We start from the raw sequence: 19,349 nt of genomic DNA on the forward strand, positions 1-19,349 counted from the left end.
CCATTTTGTCTTACAGACTTCTGTTTTATTTTAGCATATACAAAGGGGAAATCACATTTTACTTTTTCTTTACACCATGAAACAAATTATCTTAAGAATGTCCAGCAGGTGCAGTCTTTCATAGATTTCATTAAGGCTCTTGGTTTTACTGAGTACGCCCGCATGAAAACGAATCTCAGGTGACATATACACCCTTTGGTTAAAAAATTTACTTTGAACTTTGAACGTGTCTACATGGGGAAATGGAAAGAAAGCTACCTGGCTCACACAATTATTATGCTCCAGTTTGAGGTTGAGATTGAGGTCAAAAATGTGGGGGGTGGGGTGGGGGAGTGGGGTTGTTTGGTGCGGAAAGTGCCAGAGGAAGAGTGTTGTGGTAAGAAAGCTGGAGTCGTTTGATAGCAGTAGATGGATGTGGTTAATACTACCAAACTGCAAAAGAAATTGAGGGATGGAAACAGGCAAGTTAATTTGAGGCAGGGATTTCCAACCTGGAGTCCATGGTCCCCTTGTTTAATGGTATCGGTCCATGGCATAAAAAAGGTTGGGAACTTCAAGTGAACAGCAGGACGACTGCCTAAGCAACTGAACTACAAACCCCTTCCCACCCAAGTTAAAAGGTCCTACTTTCAAATCTCTTACTACCTTTCCTTTCTGTTAGTCCTGACGAAGGGTCTCGGCCCGAAACGTTTGACAGTGTTTCTCCCTGTAGATGCTGCCTGGCCTGCTGCGTTCCACCAGTATTTTGTGTGTGTTGCTTGAATTTCCAGCACCTGCAGATTTCCTCGTGTCTACTGTAACAATATGTTTCTTTTGACGTTTTAGGCTTATACAGCCACTCACCATGCCTACAGACCCTGTCATCAAGGTATCACGAACCATCTTCGGCAATGGTGTACAGTGGGAGTTCCCAACCCGGCGTCCACAAACTCCTTGCTTAATGGTATTGGTCGACGGCATAAAAAAGGCTGGAACTGTGGCGACCCACTTTCTGCGCAGGCGAACCGGCTCACAAATAGCCAGCGCGCGGGAGGAGACTTCGGTAATGCACCTCCGACGTCGTTTCAGCCCGGAGAGGGCGGGCACTAGGGATTAAATGCCAGCGCCGCCAAGTTTGAATAAACTAGTCTCAAAACGACTTACCGACTGCAAGTCATTATTTCAGTGCTGTGTGTAGCACATTGCTACATTGGTGTCCCCGACGGTCTAAATGGGATTTGGACCAAAGATGACCGACTCTTCATCTGTTCACGAAATTTCGCTAAAACTGCCGACTTTCTGGACGCTGCGACCTCACGTGTGGTTTAGCCAAGCAGAAGCCCAGTTCCAGATTCGGCAGATATCCTCTGATTCCACGCGTTACTACCACGTGGTGAGCGCCCTTGACCAGGAGACGGCCGCCCAGGTTGCGGATTTCATACAGTCACCCCCGGAAGAAGGCAAATATGAAGCATTCAAGGCGCTGCTCATTGGGACCTTTGGCCTCTCACGGCGTGAGCGGGGCGCCCGCCTGCTTCACCTGGACAGTTTGGGAGGCAGACTGTGCCAGCATTGATGAACGAGATGCTGGCCCTGGCTGACAGACACAAGCCCTGCCTCATGTTCGAGCAAGTGTTCCTAGAGCAACTGCCCGAGGACATACATCTGCTGCTGGCTGATGCAGATTTCAGCGACCCCCGGAAGGTGGCGGCCCGGGCAGACGTGCTGTGGAAAGCCAAGAGGGAGAGTGTGGCGTCCGCCGATCAGATTACCAGGCCACTCGCCCAACAGCGGACCAGACCAGGCCCGGCAGGCGGGCACACACAGCACTGAGGCAGGAGTGAGGACAGTGAATAGTGGTGTTTCTACCACCAGTGGTGGGGCACAAAAGCCCGCCGTTGTCGCCCGCCCTGCAAGGGCCAGCTGCCGCTAATGACTATGGCGGCTGGCCACCAGGACAGCCTCTTGTATGTCTGGGACAAACAGTCGGGACGCCGCTTCTTGGTGATACCGGAGCGGAGATCAGCGTCTTGCCCCCGATGGGGTATGACACCCGCAACAGGAAGCCAGGATCCACCTTGAGGGCCGCAAACGGCAGTACGATACGGACCTACAGCACCCGCATAGTGCAGCTGCAGTTCGGCGCCAGCCGGTTCACGTGGGACTTCACACTGGCCGCAGAGGCCCAACCACTCCTGGGGGTGGACTTCTTGCGAGCTCACAGCTTGCTGGTTGACTTGCAAGGGAAAAGACTGGTACATGCTGAAACTTTCCAGACATCCTCCCTGGTTGAAGCCAAGTTGCCGGCCCCACACCTGGACTCCATCACGCTGTCGGACAACACATTCACCAGAATCCTGGCGGACTTTCCATCGATTCTGGTACTGCAGTTCACGGCAGCCATGCCCAGGCACGGGGTACAGCACCACATCCCGACCCAGGGACCACCCCTCCATGCCCGCGCACGAAGGCTCCCCCTGGAAAAGCTCCGCCTGGCGAAGGAGGAGTTCAAGAGGATGGAGGAATTGGGGATCGTACGGAGGTCCGACAGCCCATGGGCCTCCCCCTGCACACGGTGCCCAAAGCAGCTGGGGGTTGGAGACCGTGTGGCGACTACCGCAGACTGAACGAGGCTACAACTCCAGACCACTACCCCGTGCCGCACATACAGGACTTTGCAGCAAACCTGCATGGGGCAAGAATCTTTTCCAAAGTAGGCCTCGTCCAGGGATACCATCAAATCCGAGTGCACCCTGAAGACATCCCCAAAACAGCACTCATCACTCCGTTCGGCCTGTTCGAGTTCCTCCGAATGCCGTTCGGCCTGAAGAATGCCGCACAGACGTTCCAGCGACTAATGGACGCGGTGGGACGCGACCTGGACTTTGTGTTCATCTATTTGGACGACATCCTTATAGCCAGCAGTTGTCGTCAGGAGCATCTGTCCCAGCTCCGCCAGCTCTACTCCCGCCCGAGTGATTTCGGCCTCACGATCAACCCGGCCAAATGCCAGTTCGGTCTCAATACCATCGACTTCCTGGGCCACAGGATTACCAAAGACAGGGCAACACCTCTGCCTGCCAAGGTAGACGCGATCCACCACTTTGCCTGGCCCATCACGGTCAAAGGCCTGCAGGAGCTTGTTGGTATGGTGAACTTCTACCGCCATTTCCTCCCCTCAGCAGCCCGTATCATGCGCCCTTTGTACACCCTGATGTCGGGTAAAGGCAAGGACATTACTTGGGACAAGGAGGCTGCGGCCGCTTTCGTTAAAGCCAAGGAAGCCTTGGCAGATGCCGCAATGCTGGTGCGCCCCAGAACAGACGTTCGGACCGCCCTCACGGTGGACGCATCTGACACAGCAGTCGGTGGGGTGCTGGAGCAGCTCATCGAGGGGCGCTGGCAACCCTTGGTGTTCTTCAGCAAGCACCAACGACCACCCGAACTCAAGTACAGTGCTTTCGACTGGGAGCTGTTGGCACTGTACCTGGCAATCCAGCATTCCAGGTACTTCTTAGAAGGCAGGCCGTTCACCGCGTTCATGGACCACAAACCGTTGACCTTCGCGTTCACAAAGGTGTCCGATCCCTGGTCGGCTCGCCAGCAGTGTCATCTGCCCTACATCTCCGAGTAAACGACGGACATCCAGCATGTCTCAGGAAAGGACAATGTCGTGGCGGACACACTCTCCAGACCAGCTGTCCATGCCCTGTCCCTTGGGGGTGGACTGTACAGCACTGGTAGAGGCGCAGCAGGCAGACGACGAGATGCCCAGCTACAGGACTGCAGTCTTGGGTTTGCAGCTGCAGGACTTTCTCATAGGCCAGGTGAGAGGACCCTCCTGTGCGACGTGGCTACCAGCCAACCTCGCCCCATCGTCCCGGCAGCCTGGAGGTGGTGGGTTTTCGACTCCATACATGGTTTGGTGCACCCATCTATCAGGACAACCGTCCAGCTGGTCTCCAGCAAGTTCACGTGGCACGGACTTCGCAAGCAGGTCAGTGAATGGGCCAGAACGTGCGCGCAGTGCCAAACAGCCAAGGTGCAGCGGCACACTAAAGCCCCGCCACAGCAGTTCGAACCCACCCACTGGAGGTTCGACCACATTCATGTGGATATCGTGGGCCCCCGAGGAGAACGGTACCTCCTAACTATGGTAAATGGGTTCACGAGGTGGCCAGAGTTGGTCCCACTCACCGACACATCTGCCGATTCCTGCGCCCGAGCACTGATCGCAACCTGGGTAGCACGCTTCGGGGTACTGGCCCACATTACCTCCGACAGAGGCACCCAGCAATACTATGACCACTTTGACCAACTTGCATTAAAATGGATTTTGCTTTATTTTTGGTCAAATTGTGTAGAAATTATGTTTAATTTATGTTTTTCTTGTGAATGCTGATTATATGTTGTTATGTGCAAATGATGCATATTTTTCACTGCACCTGTGCATACATATATTGGTAGATATGACGATAAAACTCAAATTTGGCTTTGATAGCAATAGATATGAAGTACTTAGGCACCCTAGCTCTATATACGTGCCGAGGACATTTGCACAGTACTGTCATTTCTGTTATTTATACTCTGAAGCCAACTCGGAAAGAACAAATGCTTGGTGAAGAAATTATCATGATGAAATATGAACATATGACCATAAGACATGGAAGCTTCTATAGTTAATCGGAATGGGTTTAAGCTTCAGCAAAACTTAGCACCAAAATCACATCAAGCTGATGGATTTTTAAACAGAATACTATAAGCTATATCTAGGGGTAGAATTAGGCCTTTTGGCCCATTGAATTTGCTCCTCAATTTTATCATGGCTGACCAACCTCTGCCTTAAATGCACCTGGTGACCTGGCTTTGGCCTCCACAGCTGCCTGTGGCAATGAATTCCACAGATTCACCAGGAAGGATGAGGAGATATAAAGAGGTTGAGGAATGAAGAGGTGGACAAGGAGGAGGATGTGAGGAGCTGAAGAGGGGGTAGAATGAAGAGGTTGAGGAATGAGTCCATGGGAAATAAGGAGGACGTAAGAATTAAAGAGCAGTAGAGGGTTGGAGTGAAGAGTTGAATAATAGACAAGTGAAGCAGACTTGTTTTAAACACAAAGAGATTCCTAAAGGAGATTCATGAAAATGACTCCAGAATATAAGGAGAGTTTGTTGGCTTTGGATCAGAACTCACTGGAATTCAGAAGAATGAGGAGTGACCTTATTGAAACCTAACAATATTGAAAGGCCTCATTAGAGTGGACTCTTCCATTCTAGTCTTCTTGAAACGAATGCTATCATTTGCCTTCCTCACCACTGTCTCAACCTGCAAGTTAACCTTTAGGGGACATAAAAATTCAAAAATACAACTGCAGATGCTGTGGATCGAAGAATACGAACACAACGCTGGAAGAACTCAGCAGGTCAGGCAGCATCCGTGAGAAAAGAGTAGCCAACGTTTCGGGCCGAGACCCTTCATCAGGAATGCAGGGGAAGAGAGGACCGAAGCCCAGTAATAGAGATAGGGGAGGGGGTAGGGCCTACAGGCGGCAGGTGGAAAACCAATCAGAGGAAAGATAAAGGGGGGAGGGGGAGGGGATAAGCATGAAAGAACTGTAGAGATAAAGAAGCAGAAAGTTGAAATGGGAAAGAGGCAGAGAGAGACCTGGTATAGGGGAAGGGGGAGGGGGAGGAAATTACCGGAAATTGGAGAATTCAGTGTTCATACCACCAGGCTGGAGGCTACCCAGACGGTAGATGAGGTGTTGCTCCTCCAACCTGAGTTTGGCCTCATCATGGCAGTAGAGGAGGCCATGTATGGACATATCTGAATGGGAATGTGAGGCAGAGTTGAAGTGGGTGACAACCGGGAGATCCTGTCTGTTGTGATGGACGGAGCATAGGTGCTCGATGAAGCGGTCCCCCGATCTGCGTCAGGTCTTGCCGATGTAGAGGAGGCTGCACCGGGAGCACCGGATGCAATAGACGACTCCAGCAGACTAGCAGGTGAAGTGTTGCCTCACCTGGAAGGACTGTCTGGGGCCCGGAATGGTGGTCAGGGGGGAGGTGTGGGGACAGGTGTAGCATTTGCGCTTGCAGGGATAAGTACAGGTGGGAGTTCTGTCGGGAGGGACGCGTGGACCAGGTAGTTGTGGAGGGAACAATCCCTGCAAAAAGCAGAGAGGGGCAGGGAGGGAAAGATGTGCTCGGTGGTGGGGTCCCGTTAAACCTTTAAGGGATCCTGCACCAGGGCTCCCAAGTATCTTTGCAGGTCGGACTTCTGAATTTTCTCCCTGTTTAGAAAACAGTCTACGCCTTTATTCCTTCTACCGAAGTGCATGACCATTCAGCCACGAGAATAGATTCCATTTTATTCCAACTCTTTTCCTCTCGACAATCAGCCAATCTTCTATCTATGTTAGTATCTTTCCTATGATACAAAGCGTGCTTATTTTGTTAAACAGATTCATGAGTGGCAATTTGTTAAAGACCTTAAAAACTAGGTAAGCAACATCCAATTTCTCTCCTTTATGCCCAGAGTGTAATTATTTTGACGGCATCCTTCCAGCAGAATCATTACCTCTTTGTCTCAACTCTTTGTCTGACCTTCTGAGCATTTGTTGAATTTCCTGTTTTTATTCCAGATTTCCTCTATTAAGTAAATATTTTATTGGTGGTGAGTGAAGAAAGATCACAGTTTACATCAGATCTGAGCAAAACAAAATGCCTTTCTATTTAAAATACTTGTCATGATTAAACTGTAATGACTGACCGCCTTCCCCCACACCCACCGCCACAGGCCCAAGACTGTTCAGTAAGCCTGGACCTCGGAGTCCATAGCTTGGTGGTGAAATGGCGACCCTCTAGAAGAAAACAAAAGTGGCGGACAGCCAGACTGAGAAGCTCACTGTCGAACCTACTGTACTTCCCTTTTTGTGGGGACAGATTGGCTGGTTGAAACAGGCGAGCGGCTGCCAAAACGTCTTCACCAACTGGTCACGTACTGGACCCACGGCAAAGTCTAGGAATGGTTATAGTGCATTGGAGAGTGGGTGCACCAGTAGGGTCGTGTTGGAAAGAGCTCGTTTGCTATCATCAACCCATGTCTGCTGACCAGTCCAACATGTGCCTAGGGCCGTTGCCTTTAAGGGCACTACACCCAGGGAGCGTAAGCTCAGCAGCTTGTGGAATGAAGCGGTGATAGAAATTCAGAATGCCTAAAAACCCTTGCAGTCTTTTAGTGGTGTGGCACGGTGGGAAATCCGTAATAGTGGCTACTTTTTACGGGAGGAGTTTTGCACATTCTGCGGAGATGCGATGGCCAAGAAAGTCAATGGATAACCCGGATTGACACTTAGCGGGGTTAACGATTAACTCCTGTTGGATTAAGTGCCTGAAAAGTGTGTGGACATGAGATACATGTTCAGCTTTGGACTGGTGACAGGTATGTCAGCAAGGTAAACAAACGGAAAATCTAAATTTTTTAATACAGAATTCATCAGCTGCTGGAAAGTCTGTGCTGCAATTTTCTGCGCAGAAACTCAAAGAGGCCAAATGGCGTTATCACAGCTGCTTTGGGAATGTTCTCCGAGCACACAGGATGATAGCCCCTCAGTGGACTTCAGAAAAAAATTAACTTTTGGCTGAACGAGCTGAAAAGTCTTGGATGTGTGGGACAGGGTAACGATCGGGGGTGGTGACCTCGTTAAGGCATTGGAATCACCACACGGGCAGTAACAACCATCTGATTTAGCGACCACATCGAGGGGTGAAGCCCAGGGGCTATTCGACTGGCGTACAGTGCCAAGTCTTTTCACGTTGGCAAACTCAGCCTTTGCGATTGCCAGCTTTTCTGGGTCCAGTCTACGCACATGGACCTGAAGTGGAGTGCAAGACTCCATGTTTTGTGACTGTAGCGGAGAACGTGGGCTTAGTGAGGTTTGGGAATTCACCCAGCAGTTGAGTAAACTCACATGCGGTGGTGCATGTGCTTGACAGAGTTGTTGTGGGGAACGTACTGGGGGAGCAGGGTAGATTCAAGATTCAAAAACTTTATTGTCATTCTAACCGTACATCAGCTCAGCAGGGCAGAATGAGACAGCATTTCCCAGGAGCAGTGCAATCATAAACATAACAAACACAACACTAAATAATAAACATAACAATAAATAGTAAAACACAACAGCCACATGTCAGTTAAAAACAAGTTATAAGTGTCCAATGCAAGTTAAAAGTGTCCAAAGCAGAGTCGGGTAGAGCAGCTATTTAGCAGTTTGACTGCCTGTGGGAGGAAGCTGTTTAGTAGCTTTGTGGTTTTAGTTTTGATGCTCCTGTAACGGTTACCTGATGGCAGAAGACCAAACAGTTCATGGAGAGGGTATGAGGGGTCTTTAATGATGTACCGTGCCTTCTGGAGGCATCGACTCTGAAAGAGGTCTTGGACAGAAGGTAGGGAGACCCCAGTAACCTTCTCTGCTCCCCTAACCACCCTCTGCAAGGCTTTTTTGTCGGCAGCACTGCAGCTGGAATACCAGGTTGTGATGCAACAGGTCAGCACACTCTCATCCACGCCTCTGTGGAATGTAGTTAAGATGTCAGTGGGGAGCGATGCTTGTTTAAGCTTCCTCAAAAAGTGCAAACTCTGCTGGGCTCATTTCACAATCCCAGTGGTGTTCCTGGACCAGGTGAGATTGCCCGAGATCTGCACCCCAAGGAACTTAATGTTTTCCACTCTCTCCACTGTGGAGCCGCTGATGCTGAGGGGGTGTGTGCTCAGGCTGAGACCGTCTGAAATCGACGATCATCTCCTTGGTTTTGGTGACATTAAGCATCAAGTTGTCACTGCACCAGCTCTCTAGGACCCAAAGTCCTTAACATCCACAAGCCGGCAGTTCTTAAGGTCGACTAACAGTGGGAGGCGCACAGGAAATCTGAACCGAGCAGAGATCTAGCCACTTTAGCCAGGAGGTCCCATGTGTAATGTTGCCCACTGAAGAGAGTGTCACCCGTTGTGTCCTGTAAGTCTGGATCCTACATCAAAAGGCGATGCTGGCAGCACGCTCTCTCGTGCACCCGTATCACACAGGAAGCAGTAGACGACCCTGGCAGCTGGAACCCACGGTGTTCACAGACCTCTGATGTCCTGGAGCACTGGCACGGTTGAAGTTGTAAGGCAGTTGGCATTCCTCACGTTCATACCAAAGCAAGACAGGTTAAAGCACTGTTGCCTGTTTCACAGCCATGGGCATGTTGACTGGGCTTATTGAGGCAGAGAAAAGAGGAGGAATGATGCATCTCTGCCTGGCTGAATGTTGACTATCAGCCATTTTAGCAAGCTCCCTATACAAATTGGATCATGGATTTGTTGCATGAAGAGTTCTTTAAAAGTCAAACAAGGATGATGATTTCCTAGGAGAGGTGGCATGTGGTCCAATAGCTCTGAAGGTCTAGCATCACCCAGGCGGGGCGACTGTTTGGCGCGCTCAGACTCCAACAGTCCAGAAGTCAGTAAATGGTGAGTTGTCGGCGATTGATATTGATCATTTTCAGGCAGGCGTTCCAGCAAGCTCACCATTTTCGATGCAGTGGAATTACTGAGCGAGGCTACAACATAGTAATATCCAGTGTCATCCATGTAGACTTCTTGCAGAGCAAATTGGGCCTCAGCTTGTGCAAACCAAATGGCGGCATTTTGCTCCCAAGACTCCGGCAGCTTCAAAGCAACTGCTTTGGCCGACATGTTGAGTATTCAGGAATCATACTGGACCATCGGGGTCACCAATGCAGGATTTCAGAAGTAAAATGGCAGAGGCATTTTAAGCTTAAGGAAAACTGTAGCAACTCATTCATTGTTCTCCAAACACAAGAGTATAAAGCGCGGTATAAAACAATGTCGGTGGTAGTGAATTACGTACGTTTCCACCGCTCACCTACAACAGCAATCCCCATTTTTATAAAAGCAGATTATGTATTTTTCTATTTAAGAAATGACAAAATTTCCCAATGTAGGCTGACCACCACTTACCTGAAATGCTTGGTGTCGGTAGTGTTTTGGATTTTGGATTTTGGAACATTTGCGTTTATATAATGAGACAGCTTGGGGATGGGACCCAATTCTAAACACGAAATCCATTAAAATTTCATACACAGCTTGTACATATACTCTGAAGGCTGTTTAATATAATATTTTTCAACAATGTCTTCACAACACAGAGCAGAGAATAAGCACAAAACACATGATAATCTCTGTCAATGATGCACAGAGGTCTGACAATGATGACTGCTGAAACCTAACTGTGTCAACTGCGTGTGAGGTCACTACCTGGAACCGTCTGTTGTGCGCTGGGACCTGTCCATCACTTGCGGATCTTCCCAGTGCCTTGTGGAATTTTCAAAAAAAGCATCCAAAAATCTTGGGGATTTAGAAGGTTTTCGGATTTTGGATTCTTGGATAAGGGATGTTCAAACTGTATCATATGACTTTAGTCTGTAGGTTCTTTGGATACATGTCATTAGGACAAAATCTGCAATATACTGTATACCTGGTGAAATTTATCCTTCTCTGCATTGTGGTAGTTACTTTAATGCCAAAATATTGAGATCATTGTGCAGGTTAATTGACAGCAAACTGGAAAAAGAGCTGAAGGCAACAAATGTTATTGTCATCAATCTCGGTGTTAGCAGTTAATTTGGCAGAGGGTTGGAACTGGGTCAGATTTTTTGTTTGGTCAACATAGTCCTACGCTAAGCTGAGTGCAGCACCTACAAAGTTACCTAACATAAGAACCTCAATAAAGAAAGGTGAGAGTGTCATTTAATTGTGAGTTCAGCTATTGTAACAACTTGAGAAACTTAAGTTTGTGAATCGAGTAAGTAATGTACACAGCAACAGTTTAAAATGGGCAAATATACTGTAAAATCAAATCAAGTTTAATTGCCATTCATACCATACTTGGATACAACGGAACAACACCTTGATCCTCAAGTGCCAAGGTGCAAAAACATACACGCACATTCAAAATATTGAGAGAGAGGATAAAAGTACATAGCCACACAAGAAAGCACATTTTTAGTTCAAGACCCTGAGTGAAAAGTCCTGTAAATTGATGGTTCCCAGCAGTCCAGCCTGCAATTCCACCGATTGAACACTGGAGGGCAGCACTGACAGGAGAAGCTACCCCCGCCCCCCCCCACCCGAGCTACACCGCCTTCAGTGCCTCCTCCTCATCCGGACTGCCACAGCGGGTAGCAGCAGAAAACATTCTCTGTTCCTAAGATGACAAATTCCAAGCTATTATCTCATTCCTCTTACATCTTGAACTGGGGAAAGTGTCTTCTCCAGATTAGTAGGGTGTGTTGTGTATCTTTTAAGTTCAGTTTTTAAGATATGGGCACTACAGGGTTGGTTTCGATGCAGGTTCACTGGCTCGAGATGTTCCCCTACCTACAGATGCTGCCTGAGCAGCTGAGTATCTCAGGCATTTTCTAGTTTTATTGCACACTCCTAATAGTTATTGAGAAGATGAGGTGGTACATCTTGAGCTGCGCTAACCCTCCGGTGGTGAGGACTGAACCTAGAAACAATAACGTCATAGCAAGACAGTCCAACTTTTTAACAGTTCATTTAAGGGCTTAGGTAGCAGCAAGACCAGCAATTTTTTTGCCCATCTGTTGTTGGCCTTCAAGAAATGCTGATGAATTGCCACACCGAATCACTGCAAACCCTCTGGGGAGGGTTCCTACCCACAAAACAGACACCATTGTACCGACAGCTCTTGACCAAGTAGGTAGAGGTTGCTGGTTTGGGAGGTATTGTCAAGAGTACAGTTGATGATTGCCTACAATACGTTTGTAGAAGGTACACATCGAAGCCATGTGCACTGACGGTGAATTGGACTTGAATCAAGTGTGCTGGTTTACACTTGGTCCTTGACTGTTGTTAGACCCCCTCAGTGATGTCCTAAGGCTGGGCATTCTCAGCCATTTCTTGAAACCATATGGAGTGAATTCTATTGCTTTGCTATATATTTATCTAAAAAAAAACTGGAATTACATGGGCCCCAGAAGGCGTACAAAGTACTGGCCAGGATGCAATAAGTATCCAGGAAATCCATTCTAAACCAACCAACAGCCATACAGATATTTCAGCCAGGAAAGTAGCTGCAGGGTAGAAAACACCAGGGTTGGAAATTTGTTAATTGTTACTCCACCTCAGCCTTATTTGGATGTGTTAATAATTCTGTGCCACTGCTCCTCGGCGAGATACAATAATTGATGTGCATATGAAGTAATATCAAAGGGATATGGGTGATACATAGGAGGATATTTAGTATAAACTGGCATCAAGATTGTACAACACTATGAGCTGAATGGCCTGTACTGTGTTACACAGAACGGTACAGCACAGGAAAAGGCCATTCAGCCCACAAAGTTGTGTTGAACCAGATAAAAAGAAAATGTTAAAAAGAACTAATCCTCCTACCTAGGAAATGTCCATATCCCTCCATCTCCCTCATATTCATCTCAACCATGTGTCTGTCTTAAAAGCCTCTGATGTGTTTGCCTCTACCACCGTACAGGACACCACCACTCTCTGAGTAAAAACTTACCCCTCACACCCTCTTTGAACCTACCCTGTCCATGCAATAACTCAGCAATGGTGACTAGTAGCACTTAAATCATACTTAATAGTGGTCCTCACTGCAACCGAGCCTCTCATTCTCTAAAGATGCCAGGAGTATTTTCATATTCATGCACCAGCCAACTCAAAATTTAGGATTTAAATCTCATTGGATTTACGCTATACTTGAAGAATATCGGTTACGTTTGACACTCATTATCGTCATCAAGAGCTCCAAGTAGGATGGAATACAACCACATTTAGTTAACAATATTCCTTAATGCTTCCAACACTACCATTCCCAGGAGCCTTCCAATCCAATACCAATATATATTTTCATACTTTCTCCTCCATCAGCACTTTTGAACGGCTGGCAATTTTCGCAGGGCCACTTGCCGAGCTTTTGTAGTTTTGTCCTGGGGATTGAAGTCCACCAGGAATGGAGCTGCAAATTCGTATCCTGCAGAGAGTGGAGAAGACAAATTTGCAAGAATCTGATGGAAGCGCTGGCAGGCAGTTGACTGCGCACAGCAGGTGCCTTCATAGTCCAAGTAATGAAGTCATGAATCACAGCTGTCTACGTGTTCTTTTAACAATGGAATAAATCAAATTAAATGAAAGAAGCATATTCTGCAAGCCGAGATGTAGGGCTACAGTGCTCGGCCGCTGTGAGGAAAGCAATCATGTACTTGCCATTGTTGGTCGATGTGTATCCAAGGTCAGTTGATCCTAGATAAGGAATGTCACCACGTGATGGTCCTGTGGGCCCTGGGGGTCCCGGAGGACCTGGGGGTCCCGGTAGGCCTCTGGCACCTGGAATTCCTGCTGCACCAGTCGGACCTTGACGCCCTGGCGGACCTGGCAAATGAATGAAATAAATCCCCATGAGGCTTTGGGTCAAAAGGACCAGCTCAATGAAGGAGAACCCCATGATACAAAAACGGTCCTTTATCAGTTTTCTGTAATAGGAAGCTTCATCAAGAAATGGGAGTTAAATTTAAAAAAAATATATATTTACTTTCTTGATTCTCACCCACCCCAAATAAATTCCATGAGAGCAAATTTTATTTGTACCTCAAATTTGTGCAAGTGATTTATGAATTGAAAGTTCAGAAGTTCAAAGTAAACTTTATTGCATATGTCACTATATACAACTCTGAGATTCAGTTTGTCGTGGGCATATTCAATAAATCTATAGAACTTTAACAGAATCAATGAAAGGCCGTCCAACTAGGGCGTTCAACCAGAGTGCAGAAGACAACTAACTGTGCAAATACAAAAAGAAGAAACAATAATAATAAATAAATAAGCAATAAATATCGGGAACATGAGGTGAAGTGTCCTTAAGAGAGAGTCCATAGGTTGAGGGAACATTTCAATGATGGGCCAAGTGAAGTTCATCGAAGTTATCCCTTTTGGTTCAAGAACTATAAGGGTAAATTGTTGTAACACAGGGGTCACCTGTGTTTTATTTCCTCACGTCTGACAACAAAGACAAATTATGTAGCTGACTTCACGAAGTTTAGAGGTCAAAGAACAACTATTAATGTTTCTGATTGTTGGATCAGTGAAGGAAAAAAATCAGTTGTAGGACTTGTTACAAAAATTAATAATACTCTTAAATGCAAATTGTGTTCTTTTTTTGCAGGGCTCCAAAATCCAGGAAAACATGGGATTGTATTTACTATATTTTCTCATTAAGTCCTGTAGGAACTGAAATCTGTTGTATCCTGTCACTACAAGGAACCAATTTATTCATACATGTGTTGCCTATGAGACTCCGTCGTGCAGAAGGTGGTTGCTAGGCTTGATCACATGACAACAGTCAGTAAATTTGTTGAGTGCTTCAGGATGTGCTGAAACACCACAAGGAATTATATGAAGGCACATGGTTTTTCTTCTGCAGTATAATGAGGGAAAGGTCAGCTATGTGACGAATAACTCAAGGTGATTTCAAAACACAGCGACTCTGAACTCCCGATGTTGTTCTCCTAATTGCCTGCCACAACTTCAAATGGCAATATCAACAACTCCCAGTGGAATGGTGCAGACGACCAACTCTCTCCTGGGGTTCTGCCATTCTCTTGCTAAATTTTGAACAATTCATGCCTAGTGTATACTTGGGTTTTTGAGTGAATTAATTGCAAGATGTTTGGGTGTTTTTGTTTCTCACTTTGCCAAAAGGCGTTTCATATACTGTGCAAAAGTCTTAGGCACACAAATGTAACTAGGGTGCCTAAGACTTTTGCTCAGTACTGTGTATTTGTCAACATGGAACGGAGACCAAGTTTGTAAATCTGGCGGGCGCAAAGGATGTTGGAAATGGCGAGGGTAGAGCACCGTTGTGGGACAGGTAGCAGAGTAGGAGTGTCAGGGGTGGGAGTGTTGTGGTGGCCGAGCCCTGACAACCAGGCAAGGTCATTTGATTCCAAACAATTGGTTTACTGATCATTACAGAATGTTTCTCTGGTGCTTCCCGCACCCTCCCCTCTCGTTTCCCCCTTTCCCAACCGTGATACCCCTCTCCCTGCCCCTTTCCGACTCTCAATCCACAACAGAGACCCATATATGAATCAGATTTATGATCACTCACATATGTGATGAAATTTGTGTTTTTACAGCAGCAGCAGTATGGTGCAATACATGAAATCACTACAGTTCTGTGCAGAAGCCTTCGGAGCCCTAGCTAAACACTATATATGTTATTAACTCTTTTGCTCAGTACTTAAATACTTGGCTTTCGGAGTGAATTAACTGCCAGTCATTCAAGAGTCATTTTGCCATAAAGTATTTCTGATACAAAAATGTTTTAAATTTATTCTCTTCTGAGGTTCTCCGCGAGAGCTCAGCAGTGTGCGATTACAACTTCATGCTGGCAGCTCTCACAGAGTCAGTATTTCTGAATCACAAACTCCTCTTTATACGTGGACGTAAAGCTTTCTGATTCCTAATTGGTCGGGGATCCAACATTTTCCATATCTAGTGGCAAAATCAGTTCAGGAGGGTTGTATCACCTCAATGGGAAAACTCACACAAAATGCTGGTGGAACTCACTGCCCGTTGTATTTGTACACACCGCGTCTCTGTACCTCACTCAAGTAAGTTCGTTTTACAGATACATTCACTATTTAGCCGGGACTCATTGTTCCTCTCTGCGCCTTGTGCCGTATTGGCTGGAAATCGGCATTTGTCTGTTTTCTATGAGGCCGAGTTGCTGGCTCGATATTCAACCCAGCACAGATGGAAAGCGTGCAAGGGGTCGACCGGATTCGAACCCAGGACCACTCGCCTCGAAGTCCGGTGCAGATGTCACTACACCACCGGCCGGCTACTGCTTAGCCAGAGGGTGGTGAATCTGTGGAATTCATCATCCAGGCAGTTGTGGAGGCCAGGATATTGAACGGATTTAAAGCAGAGGATGATAGATTTTTGATAAATTCAGGTGTGAAAGGTTATGGGGTGAAGGCAGGAGAATGGTGCTGAGAGGGAAATAGATCAGCCATGATCAAATGGTGCAGCAGACTCGATGCACTGAATGGCCTAATTCTGCTCCAATGCCTTATGGTCTATTGCAAGAAAGAAGAATCAATGCGAAGCAAGATTCTCTTGTTACCAAAGCAAGCAAACAACTTCTCTATGGTTGGACACACTTATCTAATTCAGTCCACCCTACTGCCCCCAGAATATCACAGGCAGCAGAAGATAATTGTATCAGCAGGAAAGTTACAGTGATTTATTAAAAGGTCAGAGCGGCACAAATTGCTACAAGAGAAATAAAAAAAAATGAAAGGAACATTAATCTTCTTTGACCTGTTTTATTTCACCAACGCATGCCACACCTGTTTAAACAAAATATTTAACCAGGTACCATTTTCCTGCCAGTGATCGGGCCAAGTGATCCATTTGAACCCATTTGCAACTTAAGTGAGCAGTGGAAATCATACAAAGTCTGTAACGCCATTCAATGTCTCAAAACACCAAGGACCAGCAGATGGACCTTTTCTTCAGAGTCAGCTGGCTGAGGGAGCAAAGACTGTTGAGAAACCGCTTTAATTTCCTGTTACTACAGCTGTGTCACAACATCTAACCCAAATCTCAAACCCTCTACCCAAAACTGACCCACACAGCTCTGAAGGTCAGTCACTATGTCAATATAACTTTGTGGCAAATGGGCAATTTAAAATATACATGCATCATAATTAAACAGAGAGGGTCTTGTGTTGCTTTTAATTGGAACATCTGGAAAGTTCCATCTGTCCCACAGAAACACAGTGGTGTCAGTGAAATAACTCTCTCAGTCAAAGTACGTAATGCCGTTAACAAAGAAAGCAAAATGTAGCACATATAGGAAAGGTTTTACTTCTCCACAATGTAGTAGAAGGAAGTCCACTTCAAGTGGCTTTTCGGAAAATGCCACTGGATCCACTCTGGTCAAGACCACAGGACACAGGAGAAGAATTAGGCATTTCGGCTATCAAGTCTGCTCCAGCGTTCCAACACAGCTGATTTGCTATCCCTCTCAACCCTATTCTCCTGCCTTCTCCCCATAATATTTGACATCCTTATTGATCAAGAAAATATAAATCTCCACTTTAAATGTACCCAATGACTTGGCCTCCACAGCCTCCTGCAGCAATGGATTCCACAGATTCACCACCCTCTGGCTAAGGCAATTCCTCCTCATCTCTGTGCTAAATGGACGCCCCTCTATTCTAAGGCTTTGCCATGTGGACCTGGACATCCTGACTATAGGAAACATCCTCTCCACATCCACTCTATCTAAGCCTTTCAATATTTAATAGGCTTCAATGAGCTACGGCCTTATTCTTCTAAACTACAGTGAGTAAAGGCCCAGAACCATTAAAACAGCTCCTCATGCATTAACCCTTTCATTCCCGGAATAATTCTCGTGAACCTCCTCTGGACCCTTTCCGATGCCAGTACATTGTTTCTTAGATAAGGGCCCAAAACTGCTCACAATACTCCAAGTGTGGTCCGACCAATGCCTTGTAAAGCCTCAGCATTACATCCTTGCTTTTATATTCTGGTCCTTTCGAAATGAATGCTAACATTGCATTTGCCTTCCTCACCACAGTCTCAACCTGCAAGTTAACCTTTTAGGGAATCCTGTACGAGGATTCCTGAGTCCCTTTGCACCTCTGATATTTGGACTTTCTCCGCATTTAAAAAAATAATCTATGCCTTTATTCCTTCCACTAAAATGCCTGACCATACACTTCCCTACACTCTATTCCATCTGCCACTTCTTTGCCCACTCTCCCAATCTGCTATGTTGTTCTGCAGACTCCCTCACCACTACCGAGCCCTCCACCTATCTTCATATCATCTGCAAACTTGGGCATAAAGCCATCAATTCTGTCATCCAAATCATTGACAGATAATGTAAAAAGAAGCGGTCCCAACACTAACCCTGTGGAGCATCACTAGTCACCGGCAGCCAACTAGAATTGGCCACTTTTATTCCTACTCTTTGCCTCCTGCTAGTAGGCCAATCTTCTATCCATGCTAGTATCTTTCTGGTATTACCACGGGCTCTTACCTTGTTAAGAGGCCTCAAGTGTGACAGCTTGTCAAAGGCCTTCTGAAAATCCAAGTAAACAACATCCACTGACTCTCCTTTCTCTATTTTGCCTGTTATTTCCTCAAAGAATTCCAACAGATCTGTCAGACAAGATTTCCCCTCAACCAAACCATGCTGGCTTTGGCCTGTTTTATCATGTTCCTGCAAGTACCCCAAAACGTCATCCTTAATAATGGACTCCACCATTTTCCCAACCACTGAAGTCAGCTGAACTGGCCTGTAATTTCCTTTCTCCTCTCTCCCTCACTTTTTAAAGAGTAGAGTAACATTTGCAAATTTCCATTCCTCCAGAACTGGTTCAAAATCTAGTGATTCCTGAATGAGAATCACCAATGCCTCCATATTCTTCCAATGGTCAAAAACTCTATGATAAGTGATCGATGAAAAGAGAGCCTCAAGATATTGCAATCCATTTCTAGTTTAATCAATTATGTGGCTTTAGGATAGGGCAGTTTTCTACACATAGGTTAAACTGTTACTTCATTTATTTATGAGTAGAAGTCCAACAAGCAGTAGAAAGGCATCTAAGGGTTCAGGCAAATTTAATTTCAATTTTTACTTTCAAAAGTAAGACACTTTCACTGAAATAATTACCTCAAAGTACGTTAAATTTCTACAACACACACAAAATGCTGGAGGAACTCAGCAGGCCAAGCAGCATCTATGGAAAAGAGTATTTTCGACATTTCGGGCTGAAACCCTTTAGCAGGACTGTCGATGTTTTGGGCCGAAACCTTCAGTAGGACTGCTGGGTTCCTCGAGCATTCTGTATGTGTTGTTTGGATTTCCAAAATCTGCAGATCTTGTCTGTGATTAAATTTCTATGTCTTCCTTCAGTATTAATTTTGCACTTTGAACCTCACCAAAGAAATCAATATCTGGATTAAATACATTTTCACTGAAGGCACTTGAAAATATGAATGAGATACTTCAAAGTTTTGGGTGTAAAATTAACCCCTTCATAAACACCTCTACAGAGGAAAAGTTATGAACTTAATGGCTTCTTTATTTTGATTTAATATATGGTTAAATTATGAAACTTCCTTTAAACATCGGTTGCAACTTAAAGGTGAGAGCTGCAGTTTCAAAGAAGCAGTATTTTTATTCACATACAAAGTTCCTTAGAACGAGAAATGGCAATGGAGTTCAACC

General features: G+C 46.1%; 1 protein-coding gene across 5 annotated transcripts in view; it reads right to left on the bottom strand.

Moving 5' to 3' along the window:
* emid1 (EMI domain containing 1) overlaps positions 1-19,349 on the bottom strand; it is a 466,983-nt gene that overhangs the window by 75,669 nt on the left and 371,965 nt on the right. For all 5 annotated transcript variants that reach the window (XR_009515419.1, XM_059988080.1, XM_059988082.1 and 2 more), the window contains one exon: positions 13,289-13,453. Coding sequence is in view for 4 of the 5 variants with exons in the window: in XM_059988080.1 (XP_059844063.1) it covers positions 13,289-13,453 (165 nt within the window). In the remaining variant the exon portion in view is untranslated. The remainder of the gene's footprint in view (positions 1-13,288; positions 13,454-19,349) is intronic.

The sequence above is a fragment of the Hypanus sabinus genome, chromosome 13, assembly GCF_030144855.1.
Source record: "Hypanus sabinus isolate sHypSab1 chromosome 13, sHypSab1.hap1, whole genome shotgun sequence".
Classification (NCBI taxonomy): domain Eukaryota; kingdom Metazoa; phylum Chordata; class Chondrichthyes; order Myliobatiformes; family Dasyatidae; genus Hypanus; species Hypanus sabinus.